The 16,059-nt window shown below is 42.9% G+C and overlaps 1 protein-coding gene across 2 annotated transcripts in view; it reads right to left on the bottom strand.

Moving 5' to 3' along the window:
- The window catches only part of nlrc3 (NLR family, CARD domain containing 3), a 37,294-nt gene that overhangs the window by 9,008 nt on the left and 12,227 nt on the right, over positions 1-16,059 (bottom strand). For both annotated transcript variants that reach the window (XM_054768998.1, XM_054768999.1), the window contains exons 10-17: positions 12,922-13,005; positions 12,740-12,823; positions 9,564-9,647; positions 9,267-9,350; positions 8,218-8,301; positions 8,044-8,127; positions 6,988-7,071; positions 6,787-6,870 (exon numbers count right to left, since the gene is read on the bottom strand). In XM_054768998.1, the coding sequence (XP_054624973.1) occupies positions 6,787-6,870; positions 6,988-7,071; positions 8,044-8,127; positions 8,218-8,301; positions 9,267-9,350; positions 9,564-9,647; positions 12,740-12,823; positions 12,922-13,005 (672 nt within the window). The remainder of the gene's footprint in view (positions 1-6,786; positions 6,871-6,987; positions 7,072-8,043; positions 8,128-8,217; positions 8,302-9,266; positions 9,351-9,563; positions 9,648-12,739; positions 12,824-12,921; positions 13,006-16,059) is intronic.

Raw genomic sequence — 16,059 nt, 5'->3', positions numbered from 1 at the left:
GATGTCACACAACTTCATGCTACCTGTAGCTCACCACCTGATTTTGAGTAGTCACCAAGGCAACAAGAATATTCAGCTCTTAGTGTTTTTATAACTGCTCAGTTCAGACATGATGTCTCTATTTAACAAAATAGCATGAAGACAATGATCACACTGCTTTGTAAATAAAGTGCAATTGACATGTTGACATGTTGCCAGCCATATAAATAAAACATAGCTCACCTCTTTTTTCTTTTTGTCAAAGTAGCTCTAATAATGATGGAAGTTGGTTTAGAGACTGAAATGATTGGTTGTTAATGGGAGTGTCATGTGACTCCCAAAATTTTAGCATTACTTTTAAGAAAAGTACAAAATATAAAAAATATGACAATATATTACAATCTACTAATTTAATTTCTACTGCGTTACACTCTTCTGTCCACCCACCGAGACAAAGAGACTCTGTGACTGCATGACTGACAAACGGGCTCACTCCGTTCATGCATTGTTCCGTGGAATAAACGTGCCAAGGTGCTGAAACCAATGCACGGCGTGAACCTTCTTCCTGCCTGTTTGGAGGCAGGAGACTAGGAAAACAGACGTATGCACATGGCAATATACTGAAGCCAGCAAAATTATCAAGTTCATTTTTAGTCATTGTGTGATTAAATTATTAATTTACTATCGTTCCAGGCCTAGTGGCCACGAGAATTTTTTTTCTTCTGAACAAAGAATCTTGTCATGATTTAATCTTGCAAGATGTTGTGACACAAGATCTACCGTATTTTCACGACAATAAGGCGCACTTAAAATTCTTAAATTTTCTCCAAAATGGACGGGGAGCCTTATAATGCGGAGCGCCTTATGTGTGCACCGAGTTCCAAAATCTGTTAATGTTGTTGTGTGACTTTGATGAGCGCTCCGCTTGACTGACTGGAGGCATTTCCTACCAACACACTGTTTATATAGACGAAAGGAGGATGTGACCGAAGACAGCAAAGAAAGGCCGACATGACTGAGGACAGCATGCGGGCGTTGAAGCGGGAAGGGTGGGCGTGAAAGAGGACCTAACGGCACGCCCCCAGTAGGTAGTACATAGTGCCAGTATGTGCACTGTGCAAAACATCGGTTTGGCTAAGGACCCTCCAAAATGCCACCTACAAAGAGACAAGCTTATGAAGCACAGTTTAAACTGCAAGCTATCAGTTACGCGGAGAAACATGGGAATCGAGCAGCCGCAAGAGAATTCAAGATCAACGAAACGGCGCCATCTATCCATCTGGGCAAGGACTACCGTGGCGCAGCAACTCCTACTGCAGTAAAAACATTGCAGACAAACACGTCCAGCCCAACTACATCACCAACATGGACGACGTACCGCTCACTTTCGACATCCCAGTGAACCACACTGTAGAGAAGAAGGGGACCAGCACGGTAGCGATACACACAACGGGGCACGAGAAGTCTGCTTTTACTGTTGTGCTTGGTTGCCATGGTAATGGACAGAAACTGCCACCTATGGTGATTTTTAAGAGGAAGACGCTGCCTAAAGAAAAGTTTCCAGCCGGAGCCATCGTTAAGACCAATCAAAAGGGCTGGATGGATGTTGGAACTAAACATAAATTAACCAGCAATATAATTATCACGCATATATCGTAGTAGTGTGAAAGTGTGTTGCCCTGTAGGAATGTCTGTTTTAGGAATGCAGCGGTGACCTAGCAACAGAAAGATGGCGACTCATGGCGCCACCTTGTGGGCTGACTCCAAGGATGCAGTCGCATACTAACCGATGTCCTTCGAGGCTGTGCTGAAATGTGCTTCATGCCACACATGTATAACTGATAACTGCCACAGAGACGCATACACATAGGAAAAGACAAGTACAGTTGTGCAGCTGCGTTGCTCACCCCATCCCTTAGAGTTGCACAACCTTGTAGATAGGGAAGACCCAAATAAAAAGCGAGAGCTCAGAGAACGTATTCAGAGCGGTTTGGGAAGGCAACTCTGGTGCGTTCCTTCTGTACTCCTCGCGAGTAAAAAGATATGTTTGTTGTCTAGTCTGTTCTGTAATTTTGCTGTGTTTTACAAGTGCCACAAGAGTTTGAAACTGACAATGGACCAGGAGGAAATGGCTGAGTGGCTGAGTGACGTGTACGGAAAGACACCGGATGTTTGTTTTTTTTTCCACGCGTCACCGTCCCTGTTGATCTGTGACTCCATGCATCATTCCGGGAGGCTTGACGAAGGAACTCCAACCCCTGTATATCGGTGTAAACACGGCGTTTAAAGTGAAGTTGCGAGCGGCATGGGAGCGATGGATGACAGCTAGCAAACACAGCTTCACTAAGACTAGGAGGCAGCGCCTGACGAGTAACGCCGCCATTTGTGAATGGATTGTGGATGCTTGGGCTAACATGTCTGCTTCACTGTTGTTCGAGCTTTTGCAAAAGCCGGTATCATTTCTGAGGCGCCACAGGGCAATGAGACTGACTCTGACAATGACGAGATGGAACCTGCCGTGTTTGATGGAGAATTTGCCCCGCTGTTCATTTTGGATACAGAAGATGAGGACTTTGATGGATTTGCAGATGAGGATTGATCAAAAGTAATGTGAGTACATTGTTAGATACTTCATACTACATGGATGACAACACCACCATTCTCAAGACAGCAGCATCTACAGCAAGACTGCTGAAGAGGATTAACGAGCTTGTGGCATGGGCAAGGATGAAGATCAAACCCTCCAAATTGTGTAGTTTCTGACAGGCAGATGGGGAAGACAGTGAGAAAGCAGCTTGCAGACGGCCTGGCCAGGATCAATCAGAGCAAGCTCCCGGGCAAATACAAAGTGTGGTGCTATGAGTCCATTGTGTAACTGGTGATGTGGCCTCTGAAAGTGAGCGAAATTTCCTCCTCAGTGGTGAGCAAGATGGACGAGCTTGAAAACTCATACCTCAGAAAGTGGCTGGGGCTGCCAGGAAGCCTTTCGGAAGTACGTCTTTTTGGTAGAAACATGCTACAGCTGCAACTACGATCCATCAGCATGGGTTACAAGCAGGAGAAGGCCCAACTTGTACTGGAGCTCAGAGAATCCACTGTCCAGCTGGTGAGAGCAGCAGGAACCGAAGTGAGAACGGATTGGAAGTGGCAAGCCCAGGAGGAAGTTGACAAGGCAATCAGCAGGCTGAAAACATCTTGAGGTCGTCGGCAGAGTCCAGCAGGGTCGAGCAGGTCTCGGAAGAGGCGAGACACCTGTGTTCTGGTCAAAGGCCACCAGGGAACAGCAGAGAGCCATGGTGGTGGCAGAGGTGGTGAGAGACGAGCAGGAGCACCTGAACATCAAGGCAGTGTCTCAGAGCCCACAAGGAGGTTGGACTTCATGGGAAGGAGTCACAGATAGGTCCATGTCATGGTCTGATCTGTGGAAGATCTGCCAAGCCAGGCTCAGCTTGCTGATCAGGGCAACTTACGACACCTTACCTTGTCCACGAAACCTCCATCAGTGGTACGGCGCTGAAGAGACCTCCCCTGTGCAACACCATCAATGCAAGTCTTCAGCACATCCTGTCGGGCTGCAAGACAGCGCTTACACAAGGCCGATACAAGTGGCGACATGACCTGGTGTTGAAAAAGCTGGCAGAGGTAGTGGAGGCATGCAGACAAGTGGCCAACAGCAGACCTGTGGCCCCAGCATGGTATTCCATCCAGTATGCCAGGGCAGGAGAGAACATCAATACCCTCCGCAAGATAATTTCGCCAGGTCTCCTCTCACCAGGAAGTGCATGGGACACGAGGGTCAACCTTGGAAAGCAGCTACAGTTCCCTAGGGAGATTGACGAAACGTCACTCCGGCAAGACCTGGTAATGTGGTCGGTGGCTCGCAAGACTGTCCTACTGGTGGAGCTCACCGTGACATGGGAGGAGAACTCAGAAGCAGCCCATGAGAGGAAGCATGCTAGCGGTGGAGTGCAGGGAAGCTGGCTGGAAAGCCATTACCTGCCCTGTTGAGGTGTGGTGTAGGGGCTTTTTTGGAGCCTCAACTGTTTGCCTACTCCGTGATGTGGGATGCAAAGGAGTTTTGCATTGGAAAGCCGTCATAGAACTGGCTGAGAGGCAGAGAAAGGCAGCTTCGGGCTGTGGCTAAGGAGGAAGCACAGGAGTTGGAGGCCAGACAACACCTAGGGCATCAGCAAGGGGTGGGAGATCTCTACCATCACTAGGCCACCAGGAGATGTACTGGGGATAAAGGAGCGAAACATTGATGACTGGTGGTCCCCAGCTGATGACCCGCTTATGCCCATAGGTGTCACACCTGCACAAAAGGCACTGGTGGAGGTGCGTCAGGCAGAAATGCCCAGCAGGTAGACCATCAGCCTGTACAATTAGGTTGGAATTTGGTTCTTTGAATTTAGAAACTGATTAGATTTTTCTTTTTTGGGGGGACGGGTGATACATTTGTTTATTTAATTTTCTGTTTGAAGCTGATCATACACTCAACAAAAATATAAAAGCAACACTTTTGTTTTTGCTCCCGTTTTTTATGAGATGAACTCAAAGATCAAAAATACATATCCATCCACATGCACAATATCACCATTCCTCTCAAATATTGTTCACAAATCTGTCTAAATCTTTGATAGTGCGCACTTCTCCATCCCACCTCACAGGTGTGTCATATCAAGATGCTGATTAGACACCATGATTAGTGCACAGGTGTGCCTTAGCCTGCCCACAATAAAAGGCCACTCTGAAATATACGTAGATGCGCTGTCAGTCAAGACGAGGAACTGCCGTCTTGAGTGTTCTGACCTTTGATATTGCGGTGTGTCTTGTGTGAGTTGTAAAAAGTCTGTTCAGTGTGTTTGTGAGGTTGTCTGTGTGTTAAAATGAATGAATGAATGAGAAGATTTGGAAGCTTAGTTTTAAACAAGGTAGTTTAGATTCAAAAGGTGCTCAGAAAAGTTGTTGAAAGACAGCCTGCTTCATTGCAGGAAGTACAGTATACAATATGAAGGCCTTAATGAATTTGTTTAGAGTGCAGGAAGAGACTGCATATGCTCAATATGAAAGGGCAGGAAAACGCCACAAAACAAAACAAAAAGAAACAATTGGATACCATTGAAGATACAGTATGTTAAAATTCTGCAATTCTATCTTGATAAATATCCCTCAGGAGGAGAATAAAATACTGTTTGTGGTCATGGCTTATCTGCTCTACAGCCCCAAACACCACTCCCATATGCGAGTGAGTGTGCGTCTGGATCAGACACAAAGCATGTTATCAACAATCCATACAAACAGGCTCACAACGAGCTGGCCTCACACAAAATGCTGTTCTCCACTTCCATGTCTGACAAAACTGACAAGCCAAATGAGATCCAGGCGCCCATTATTCACAACATTCAAATGTCACACGACATTCATTCGGGATCCATCGAGAGTTGTCCACTCCTGAACCAGACAAACTGACTCGACAGCGACCTCCAACGAACACTATATTTACACTGACTGAACTTACGCCCCAGCAGCTGCACTGTATGACTTGATGTTTTGGAAACTAAATGACGACTTGTGGTACACTCATTAAACACAGACTGCTTATGATGAGACTTGATGCTGCCCTTTCATGCCCCAAGAAGGTAGCTATCATTAAATGCTCAGGTTGGCTCTCTGTCTGTTAAGACTGTGTTCTCGCTACCGGGAAACATGCCCCACCTGCTCCAAATTTATTCCTAAGCAGGCTATCAAATTTGCGATGAGTGCCTTCCCGGTCCCGCCAGGCCCATGGGCGAAACCGGTTGTTGTTGTATCCCATGTTTCAGGGCCCGTTACACCACTGCATCACCTAGGCCATCGGTGGGAGGGACAAATTCTGCACGCCCTACCAGGCCGTGTTAGAAACCCTGGACTAGGAAGAAGTAGTATAGTCAGGGTCTACATTTAGTAATGATGCTCATACAGTATTTTGCTTGCTTGCTCATGTTGCCCCACAGGTTGGCGATGCATATTTTTTAATGTTTTTACATGCTTAGACACATATATATGGGGAAAGCTGTTACTGAGATGTATTCCACACGGCACAGTGGAGAGGGGGGCATCATGATCTGGGCATCATGATCCAGACACAGAGAAAGCTTTTTTGCCTTTCCCATGAAGACATCATGTGAATACCTGACAGAAATATGACACAATGCCAAGATTTTGGCTTTTAAAGCCTATGGTCTTAAACTTCTGATTGATTTCAGTTTAATGGTTGTTTGCAGTAAATTGCTTACTAACATTTTTTTTGTCTCACTCCCATCTCGACGCTCTACTTATGCAAATTCTTGATATTTTTCAACTGGTCTTACAATTTTGATCAGGAGTGCGTCTCACAAAGCTGAGATGCAGTTTTTTCTTGAAATCTATATAACGTCTGAGCAGATCGACATGTTTTATATCAAAGTGGCCCTTGCATTCTGTCATTTTTCAGCATGTAGCAATTGGTGGAAAACGTTTGGACACCCCTGCTTTAGACGCTCACTGGGCTAAAGACATAATAATGGTTTGACTTTTGTGCTTTATTTTTCCAGAAAACTTTGGTCATCCACTTTTGGGGTGTCCACTGTAGGCATGAATTATACTATGCCCAGGCTTCAGTCAATGAGTAAACATAAAATGTCTTCCCCATGTCCTGAGAGTTTTCTCTTAACCACCCCTTGTAATTAAAAGATGTAATTGACAAACACTGAACTGGAACCACACTAATGAGTTTAAAATCCAAACCACTACACTGCACTCCACAGTCCCTTGCTGCTACTTGCTTACTTCAATGACTTGAGGCTCCTGTTGCTTTTTAAGGCGTTGGCCAAGGCCTTTGCTCCCTCCATCCCTACGCTGTTTCCACGGAGACTGAAAAACACACAACACAATTTGTATGTAAAGGAATGAAATGGAAAAGTGATACAATGTTTTGGTGACTATATGTAGAAATAGCAGTCATCCATCTTGAAGACAGTTTACACTTACTCTAATGTTTGCAGACTTTGGTTGGTCATTAGAGCCTCTGCCATCGCAATTGCACCACTGGAGCCCACTGAGACCCCCTGGAGACTAAACAAACACTTACAGTACACTCTTTTGCATTTCAGAGCATTCACATACATGCAAGAGCTTTATCAAAAATTCTGCCTTTACTAAGACTATACCGGAACGCTGCTGTGTTTTTTTTTTGGCAGGTTGAAAAAGAATCGTGTCCACACGGTAAATCGTCAGACACCCACCACTTCACAGAGGACAGGTTTGTAAATAAGTAGGCTTTGCTACATCTTAAAATAAAGCCTGCAGCTGCGACGATTATCAGTCAGTCAGTAAGTTTGGTCAATTTGTTTTTCTTCAGCGAATAGGCTAGCCTAGGTGTGATGTTACTGTTAAAATGTGAGTGTAATGCACATGTATCAACTTCAAGGAGAACTACACTCTGTTGGAAGTTTGCCCATCATCCACAATCACTATGTGAGACATGAACACACATGTCTTTCTCTTTTCTGTGTGTTCTAAAGATATAAAAAAGAGATAAAAAGAGACAGCCCATTACTGCACGTAGTGGGACACACCTATGTCACCTACAAAGACCGCCATTAAAACACCTCCAAAAACCTCCAAAAACGTTTTATGGTTTTATATAAATGCTGTAACCATGTAGTAACAGGTACATTCATGAGAACATGTAATACTTCTTTTCAGAAGGATTTTTTATAGGAGGAATAAGTGTTTCCCATTACATGCATTCTGAGCTGCGTCTTTTTAGCTGTTTTTATTTCTTTAGAACACAGAAAAGAGAAAGACATGAGTTCATGTCTCACATTTTTCATTTTGACAGAAAAATGGTAGTACATGCAGTTCTTCTAAACTGTAATATTATCTGATCTATTCCAAGCATTTTTGGAATCAAAAAGAAATGGTCTCCTTGACATTCTCACTTCACTTCTCATTTCAAAGCGAGTTATCCATCAACTTGCCTTTAACAAACCAATTTATCTTTAATAAACACTTTATTTCTGATACAATAAATGTAGCGTTTACCATAATGTACGCAATGACGTGTTGGTTTTCAGCGCTTGAGCCAGACAAACGACACCCTCATTGCCAATAGCATTTTCCTGTAGGCTGCAGCAAAAGACATATAGAATTATGTCCAATCAATAAATGCAAGAAAACATGTGAGGAAGGTGACAATTAAAGTCAACTACGACTTACTCCAGCAGTTGTATGGTTGTGTTGTTCAGGAGTGCATCAGCCAGCGCTTTCGTGGCAGAGCATTTCATGAAATTCCACTGCAAACTAAAAAAAAAAAAGGGAGGAGCATCTATTATTATTAAAACATACAGTCGTCCCTCACCACTTTGCGCTTCGAACTTTCCGGTTTCGCTCTATCACGGTTTTTCACAAATGTATTAATGAATCAATCATTGTTGTTTCGTGGTTGAATGCGGCCTGTTATTAGTCCAAAAATATGCATATTTAAGGACTGTTACATATTTTTGGGCTAAATTAAGCATTTTCAGGCATAAAAATGGGTAAATGAACTAAAATGCAAATATAAATCATTAAAAGACAATGATCTGTAGTGTTCTACACAGGTCACTAGGTGTCAGTAATGTTACCGAGATGTTCGGTGAGATACACAAGGATCAGACTTGATCGCCGTAGGCTTTTATTGCAGGTTTGAATTATCTCACAACAGGCACAATTACCTCTAGTGAAAACATGGACTACTTTTGCGGCCGTTACCCACATAAAGCTGAAACCCAACTCTGAACCCCTGACGTCACATTTCAAGTCCCCTAGAGAACACATTTCCAGTAGCACAAACGAGCACGAGTCTGATTTTATGTCTTAAATGGCTTATTTACTCTTATTTTGTCTGCTATATCGGGTTTATGGGTGTAAAGCTGACTATAAGGGTGTTATTTCACATCTAGAGGCTGTGAGAATTTTACAAACCGTATTTAGAAGGTCGTAAACAGGTTTTCTATGCTCGAACTCTAAAAATATAAAATGTATAAAAAAGGAATCCTACTTCGCGGAAAGTACGTATCACAGTCGGGCCTGGAACCAATTAACTGTGATAATCGAGGGATTACTGTAATATGGGAGAAGATCACAAATTATACAATGCACTCACCACAAATGTTGTGGTGCAGTCATGCAGCTTTTCCTCCAATGATTTATTATAAGGTGTGGAATGAATGTGCAAACCATTTACACTATTCCTGCTCATGTGCACCCATGCCAGTGCTACTTACTGCAAAGAAGTGAGGCCTTGATTAACCTTGACTGCACTCGCTATTGCTTGAACCCCTTCATCATGCAACAGGTTGGCTGTGAGGCTGCACAAAGAACAAGAATGCAAGAGCACAATAGAACCCATAGACATGCAAATGATGCAACTGTGCTAGAGAATGTCAAACAGAGCATAAAGTGAATTTTCCATCTTGTCTTTTCAATATAACCAATCAATTTCGAGGGTGTGAAGCAACAGTATATTTACTGCACAGTGGGCTTTTTCCATGCTGCTGACCACAGCCTATAGGGTGACTCACTCAAGGTCTTGCAAGGTGTTATTCTCATGAAGAGCACGGGCCATGTTCTTTGCTCCCTCGATGCCGATAGAGTTCTCTCTTAGGCTGGTTACACAGAAATTCAAAATTGAAATTTGGGGTAAAAATACATGAAATCTATGCATCACAATAATGTTTCTATGTACAGTAATTTCCAGTGTATACGCTGTTACTTTTTTCTCACACTTTGAACCCTGCGGCTAATACAGCAGTGCGGCTTATACTATATGTGGTCATGTTCTAATCTCGTGACACTCGTATACTTCAGAACGACTACTAATTGTTTAAATATGTGTTTCGGAAAACGCTATGACTTAGATAGTCCATCATAACGGCAAAGAAGTTCAGGAAACAACCAAAAAACGCAGAGAAGCCACCTTTCTCGCCGGTTGTTAACCCTGTTGCTCTAGTTGAGTGGAGAATACGGTGAGCAACAACAAGCACAATTTATACTAAAATTAAATGTAAAAAACTTGTTGAATTTGCATTATTTAATAAACACCATAAATATACTGCCAAGATTCCAAAGCCTGTTATGTTGAATGAAAACAAAAAGAGAAAGTAGCATATAAAATACGGGACGTATTGGAATTTCTACAGCATACCTACATCCACCGGGGGCTCTACGCACTATCATGACTCAAAGGCGGACCATGTTATCCCTGGTCTCACTGTGCCATGGTTCTCATGAAGTACAGAGCGATAACTCCAGCAGCCCGGAAATAGTGTATAAAATCCAAGCAATTCCCCAAGTGACCCTACGTAAACCTTATGCAATGTACGTAGCGCCACAGGTGTACACATCATGTCCGCTCACGTATACTATATGTCAATAAATAAAAATACTGATACAATAAACCACATAAAACAATACACTAAATGTGGCGGTGTTCTCTTGGAGATGAATAAAGTTGCTATCTATTTATCTAACACTGACTGCCGAAAAATAGGCGACCGGATATAGACGCGTCCTTCTTCTATTTATTTTATTAAAAGTTTAAATAATCTTTCTGCGTAACGTCTTTCTGTGCACTAAATATCCCATTTTATGACGTGGACACCTGCGGCTTATAGTCCGGTGCGGCTTATGTATGCACAAATCTTTCTTTCTCTTTAAATTTAATGGGTGGTGCTTATACGAATGACGGTATAGCTAGCAATCAATGGTGTACATTCCAAGGAGAATAAGAAAGTTTTTTTATCATGATTTTTTGTTTAGTATTATAAATATCAAAGGACAGCTGGACTGCCCTGACAAAGACAAATAAATAAGAGAAAAACAGTGGGCTGTATTATTATTATTATTGATTATTTTTAGCTGTGGATTTGGTCAAAAAAAATCTTGACAATAATATCTTTGAGCGTCAATCCGTGGGACAATAAACATTTCAAAACACACATGCATTGTTTTGTGACTCCGTTAAGTAAAAAAGTTTGTTTGTCCAGTCAAATTTTTTCATTCTACTTTTATTAAAATGAATGTTAAAATCTTGTCTCATCTCGTTCTCATGGACCCAATCTCGTACATTGTCTGGTCTTGTGAGTCGGATGTCTCGTGACATAACCATTTCCGGGATGCCACAAAAATACATTTGTCACGTTCGCCACTGGCCTTAGTGGCCTGCTTGTTGTGGTTCATATCCCTGCCTTCTCCTGGCCTGTTTTTCTCCCTCTTTTGCAGTCATCCTTGAGCTGGCTGGAGGCGGGAAGGCTGGGCACACCTGTGGCTGATTGCTCTCACCCCATTTAAGCTGACCACTTGCAGCTGCTCGCCGCTGGTTCTTTGTCGTCACTCCCACTGGCTACCTGCATGTGGACTTTTGCTCTGCACTCAGACTACCTTTGCCTGTTGAACCTTAGTCTTACTTTAGCCCAGCTGTCTCCCAGCTCTCCACCCCGCACTTTGGCGAGGTTAGATTTTTGTGGTGTTGTTCTTAAGTTTAGTTTTTTCCAACACCATTGTTCTCGGCTCCTGTTCTGTTTTGCACGCTGAACCATTAAAAGCCTTATACACTAGGTCCCCAATTTACGAACAGCCGACTAGCGAACATTCGCCGATACGAACACAAGCCGACTGGTCTATATTTTATTTTATTTTGCCTTGTAGTCGCTCAATCAGTATTTATACTGCTACTGTACATGCTTGACCAGTAGAGGGCACTGTGACACTGCTAATGGAACCAAAATAGGAAGCGTTAGATGCTGGGGAGATAAAGCTAAATGGAAAGCTAAATTATACAACCCGGACAGAGCGTGTGATTAAAGTCTATGAAGAGTTAATAGGCCTGCTTAATTCTACACCACCCACAGAACACTACCTCTTTTAGAAGAGTCTAACAATGACGACAATTTGTCCTTTTTTTCAATAACTCCTCCTCCAACTCCTCCACAACGACGTATGCTTGACCACTCTTCAAAGGTAAATAACATTTATCATTACGTATTATTATATCATTTTTATTATTGTTTTTTTTCATTAATTATCCTCATTTAATATTACTACTGCATCCAAACTCATATTTACATACATATGCATATACTGTATATGTATACACGTACATGTAGTACCTATATCATTGGTAATATTACCTTTTCCCCTACTTAAGAATGACTCAACATAAGAACGGTCGTCTGGAACCAATTGTGTTCGTCAGTTGGGGACCTAGTGTACTATCCTCCAAGCTCTCCGCCTCTGCATTGGGGGTCCAAACCATCCTTTGAAAGTCACAACATTGCCCTTTACAAATTATACTTTTTGTACAAAATCCTACTAAACTCTTGTAAAACCTGACGCTGTTACGCAGCATTACAGTTGCACGCAGAAAGTTCTGCTGCGACACCCTCCACAAATATGACAGGTATGCTAGGCTAAAAACAATACATTTTGCTCCAAAAATGCTAAATTACTATATAAATTTGTATATATTTTTTTTATTCATACTCCATTATTCGATTTGATTCATCCTATTTGATTTATACTTTTACTCTGTGTGCTATGTTGCTATGGCCACTACACTACACAATCTTTTCTGCTTTTGGAACCTTAATTTTCCCAAGGGTACACGTCCATGAGGTCAGTAAAGTTCTATCTAATTTACTCTAATCTAACAGTACATTTGTACAAAGTCCCACTCAAACAAGTGGGAAAGTGGACTTACTTCAATGAGACAAGACCTCGGTTGAGCCTGAGTGCTTTTGTCAAGGCTGTCATCCCTTCATTGCTGATAGAGTTACTCTGCAGCCTGACAAAAGACATCAAAGAAATATCAGCGCATTGACGAGCTGAATATGTGTACCACTTGAGCACAGACTGTTGTACCTTAAGCTCTTGAATACTCACTGAAGTGACAGCAAAGTGTGGTTGACTGTCAACGCTTCAGCCAGTGCCACTGTGCCTTTGTCACCAAGCTGGTTACTGCAAAGGCTGGGGATTGAAAAATGGCAGCAATGCATTAAGAGAAATCTTATTCATTTTGTTTCTTTAGCAAATTCTGAGTACCCACAAAAGCCCTTTCTCAGGGTGTTCAAACTTTTTCCATCGAGGGCCACATACTGAAAAATCAAAGGATGGACAGGCCACTAGAGGGAGACTGCAAAAGTGGCCGCTATAGACAGGTGGCCTCTATAGACAGGTTGGCGTCCAGTTTGAATGTTGACCAGTAGAGGAAAAAAAAAGAAAAAAGGGGGGGGGGGGAAATAATAATAATGTTGACCAGTAGAAGGCACTCTGGGACTGCGGATAAAAGTTGTACAGCACTACTAGGCTTGTTATTATCCACGACCCACAAAACAAAGCTGTGCTAGTAATGTCTTACGCTTGTTTTTAATATTTTACTTTTTATACGGCAGAGTGCCATTACAGCTTTAGTTCATCAGGAAGTGACGGGAAGTGATGGTGGGCGTCCCGAGCAGGAGAGCTAGGCTCAGTGCTAGCTGTGAGAGTTGGGAAGTGTGTTTATGTTGGCGTGGATGTAAAGTCTTGCAGTGTTCTCCGCTGTTAATAAAGTCATTAAAGTGCATCAGCGACGTGAGTCTCTCCTTCCCCACAACAAGCGGCATTACAGTATTGACCAGTGCACATTGTCTCACACCAGGAAATAAACGGTGTCACTTGTTACAGGCATTGCCTGGACAGCTATGTAGTGGGGCTTGTTTAACCTTTGCCTTGTGGGCAAGCAGGAAGGAGAGACGATGCTGAGAGATGTGTGTGTGTTCTGAGCTGCTGTCTGGTGGCCGCGTTCAATAAATAAAGTTGGCAGAAGCAACAGGAGAAGTTTCCTTCTTTGCTGGAGTCAGGTCGCCCTTACTGAATAACACTGACAAGTTAAGCGAACGGCAAAGAAGACGGCTTTTTTTTGTGTGGACTTTGATGGATTTGTGGATGAGGATTGATCAAAAATAAAGTGAGTCCATTTAAAAAATACTTCAATTAAGTACAACCGAACTCAGTTCAACATACGATAGCATGCATGCTAGCGTGTTGAGCGTGCATGGAGTATTGTATTGTATTGTAGCGTCGCTGGGAGCACATCCTGTTCCCAGCCTAATTTGCGGTAATGTTTTGGTGCAAATGCTCTTAAAGTTACATGTTTGACCAGGAAATAGCAAGCTCAAAAGAAGACGGCTTTTTTATGTGGAACAACTGACAGTTTGTGTGGATCTTGTGAATGATTGTGACTGAGCTAGGACTCACTAATAAAAGTCTACACACGACGGCTTCATTGATTGAAAAACGAAACTTTTTCTGCATGAAGCTTCTACTTGAGTTGGTAATTTGGCCGCTATATGTGGTCAGATATTGACCAAGGGAGACAAAATGGGTGGCCGCTGGCCGCGTTGGACAGGTGAATGCTATACACAGGGTCTATAACATGTAAATTTGCTGCGGGGGATTTTTCAGTGGCCGCTATAGGCAGGTGGCCGTTCTATAAAGGTGGCCGCTAAGACAGGTTTGACTGTATATATATATACAGTATATACTGTATATACAGTATATAAACAGCCTACATCTCAGCTTTGTAATGTACTGTAGGTCAGCCATCACCAAATGACGGACCTCGGTCCGGATACAGATCCAGTGATGGCCCTTTCCGGACCCATGACCAATTAAAGTGAATGGGAAATCTAGTAACATATAATCATGCTCGCTGACCGATAACAACGGCAGTTTGCGAAAGTAATTACTTCAGTTATTACGGTTAACATGACAGCAAAGGTGGTGACGTCACTCAAAATGAGCCACTGATATCGTTTGTTTACCTGTCGAGTAAGTGTGCTGTATGGCAGTGGTTCTCAATTATTTTCTGTCATGCCCCCCCGATTTGAAATATGATTGAGAAACTGAGAAGATCTATTTATTTATCTGTACTGTACAGCCTGAACTTGAAACTGAAACCAGCAAAAGGCAACACAATGGAGACCAGTGAAGCATACAAGCATATTGAAAAGTCAACATTCAATTTCCAGTACAGCTCTGGGTCCTGCCACATGCAGAAGTTCTCTGATGACTCTGTTGGGTGTATCAGTGATGGACAAGAGGTGGCGTACAGGACAGTGATCGCTGACTTTGTAGCGTGGTCCCACGCAAACCACCTGCTCCTGAATGTGGACAAGACCAAAGAGCTGGTAATAGACATCAGGAAGAAGGTGACTCCAGTGGAGTCCATGACCATTCAGGGCCGGGAAGTGTCAGTAGTGGACCGCTACAAGTACTTGGGAGTCCACATGAACAGCGGACTGGACTGGAAGGACAACAGCAATGCTGTCTACAAGAAGAGCATGAGTATACTCTACTTCCTGAGGAAGCTTAGGTCCGTCAATGTGTGCAGCAAGCATTCTGGAGATCTTGCCAGTTGCCAGTGCCTGGTACTTTGCTGTGGTTTGTTGGAGGAGTAGCACCAGCAAAAAGGACATAAATCGGATGGACGAAATGATCCGGAAAGCCGAACAAGTTATTGGCACTCAGTTGGAAGCATTTGTAACAGTGAGAGACAGGAGGACACTGGACAAACTGCTCTCCATCATGGACAACCCCACCCACCCATTCCATCGGACAATAGAGGGCCAGCGGAGCTCATTGTCCAACAGACTCCTCCAGTTCCGTTGCCACAGTAAACACTACAGGACTTCATTCATTCCACACGCCATCCAGCTCTACAATACCGCACCTGTCTGTAAAAGATCATTCACCACATTATTGTGCTGCTGTCCACCCTCCCTTGTATAAAGTGTAAATTTACATGTATTTACCATATTCTACACACTATTTATAAATATGCATATCTTGTTTATCTTATATTATTTTTATTTATCTTATATTATTTTTATTTTGTTATATCCTAATCATATTGCATTGCATTTTATTTAAGAGTGTTTGTCTTTTTCTTCTGTAATTGAGCTACTGTAACCAACAAGGAGGGGTCTACGACACCACCTTTTTCCCCACATACAATGCTGCCCGTTCACCCCTTCCTAAAAC

Source organism: Dunckerocampus dactyliophorus, chromosome 2 (genome assembly GCF_027744805.1).
Source record: "Dunckerocampus dactyliophorus isolate RoL2022-P2 chromosome 2, RoL_Ddac_1.1, whole genome shotgun sequence".
NCBI lineage: Eukaryota > Metazoa > Chordata > Actinopteri > Syngnathiformes > Syngnathidae > Dunckerocampus > Dunckerocampus dactyliophorus.
Note: the sequence above shows the minus strand (reverse complement) of the source record. Positions and strands in the feature narration are given on the sequence as shown.